General features: G+C 51.8%; 1 gene segment (V, D, J or C); it reads right to left on the reverse strand.

The window, feature by feature from the left end:
* Window positions 1-266: 266 nt before the first annotated feature.
* LOC141418854 (immunoglobulin lambda variable 3-21-like) lies at window positions 267-990 on the reverse strand. The segment is given in 2 exon segments: window positions 267-670; window positions 904-990. Coding segments are annotated over 2 exon segments (378 nt in total).
* Between the last annotated feature and the right edge of the window lie 235 nt (window positions 991-1225).

Consider the following 1225-nt stretch of genomic DNA (forward strand, 5'->3'; position numbering starts at 1 on the left):
AAATACATAACTGGAAGAAGACAGGTGCTGTTGGGGCCAACAGTAGAGGGAAAAGGCAGCACTTGTATCCAAGACATTGTCATCCTGATACAACCAGGGTTAGAGGAATCTGGCCCAGTGTTTGACTCAGCCCAGTGAGCAGTCAAGTGTGGGAGGGTGGCTGGTGATCCATGCAGCCCACTTCTACAGCCCATCGGGGCCTCTTGGTGTAACAAGAATTCTGTGTCTACATGTCTACAGATTTTCACTTGAGATATCAACTCCATGTGGCAGGCAGGTTACTGTCAGTGTGAACACACTAAGGAGGGGCTGTGAGAGCCAGGCTGGTGGCAGTTTTTTGTCTCACTTCCTCATCTGTCTGTGTCACTGTGCACATCACTGCTGCTGTCCCGCACCTGGCAGTAATAATCGGCCTCATCCTCAGCCTGGGCCCTGCTGATGGTCAGGGTGGCTGTGTTTCCTGAGTTGGAGCCAGAGAATCTGTCAGGAATGCCTGAGGGCTGGCTACTATCATCATAGATGACCAGCACTGGGGCCTGTCCTGGCTTCTGCTGGTTCCACTGCACACTTTTACTTCCGATGCTGTTTCCTCCACAGGTGATCCTGGCCGTCTGTCCCAGTGCCACCAACTCTGAGGATGGCTGAGTCAGCACATAAGAGGCTACAGAGCCTGCAAGGAGAGAAAAGGAGAGATTGAATATTAAGTAACTCTCTAATAAATGACCATCCCCCAACTAAACTGTATGAGGTACAGGAATTCTATGGCACCACAGTCCCCATTCTTAGCAGGTTCTGAGTATCCTGTTCATGCAAAGGACCTGCTGAGCTCAGAGGCCTGGCCTGGCAAATCCCATAGCCCTGAGTTGGGATGTTGGCTTGGAGGGGTTTGGGAAAAACCTGTACAGTGAAGCAGGAGGCTGAAGAAGAGCAAGTTCCAGGCCATACTGAGAGAGGTCCTCATGCTGCTCCCTGAGGCCCTAGCTGGCTGCCTTCCTCCCAGGCCTCTCTTATCCCCTTGCAGGGGGAGCTACCTTTTATGCAAATCCTTCTGAACTCATCACTACTGAGGAGGAACTCTGTTGAGGTGAATGTAGAGCTCAAGCAGGAGGACTGAGGGAAGGGTGAACCTGCAGACACACACTCAGCCAGGAAGAGCCCAGTCAACTGCAGGGCCCATAATTTAGGCAATATCTCAAACACAATCTTCCCTGGACTAGTTGCCAGG

Source organism: Castor canadensis, chromosome 18, assembly GCF_047511655.1.
Source record: "Castor canadensis chromosome 18, mCasCan1.hap1v2, whole genome shotgun sequence".
Lineage (NCBI taxonomy): Eukaryota > Metazoa > Chordata > Mammalia > Rodentia > Castoridae > Castor > Castor canadensis.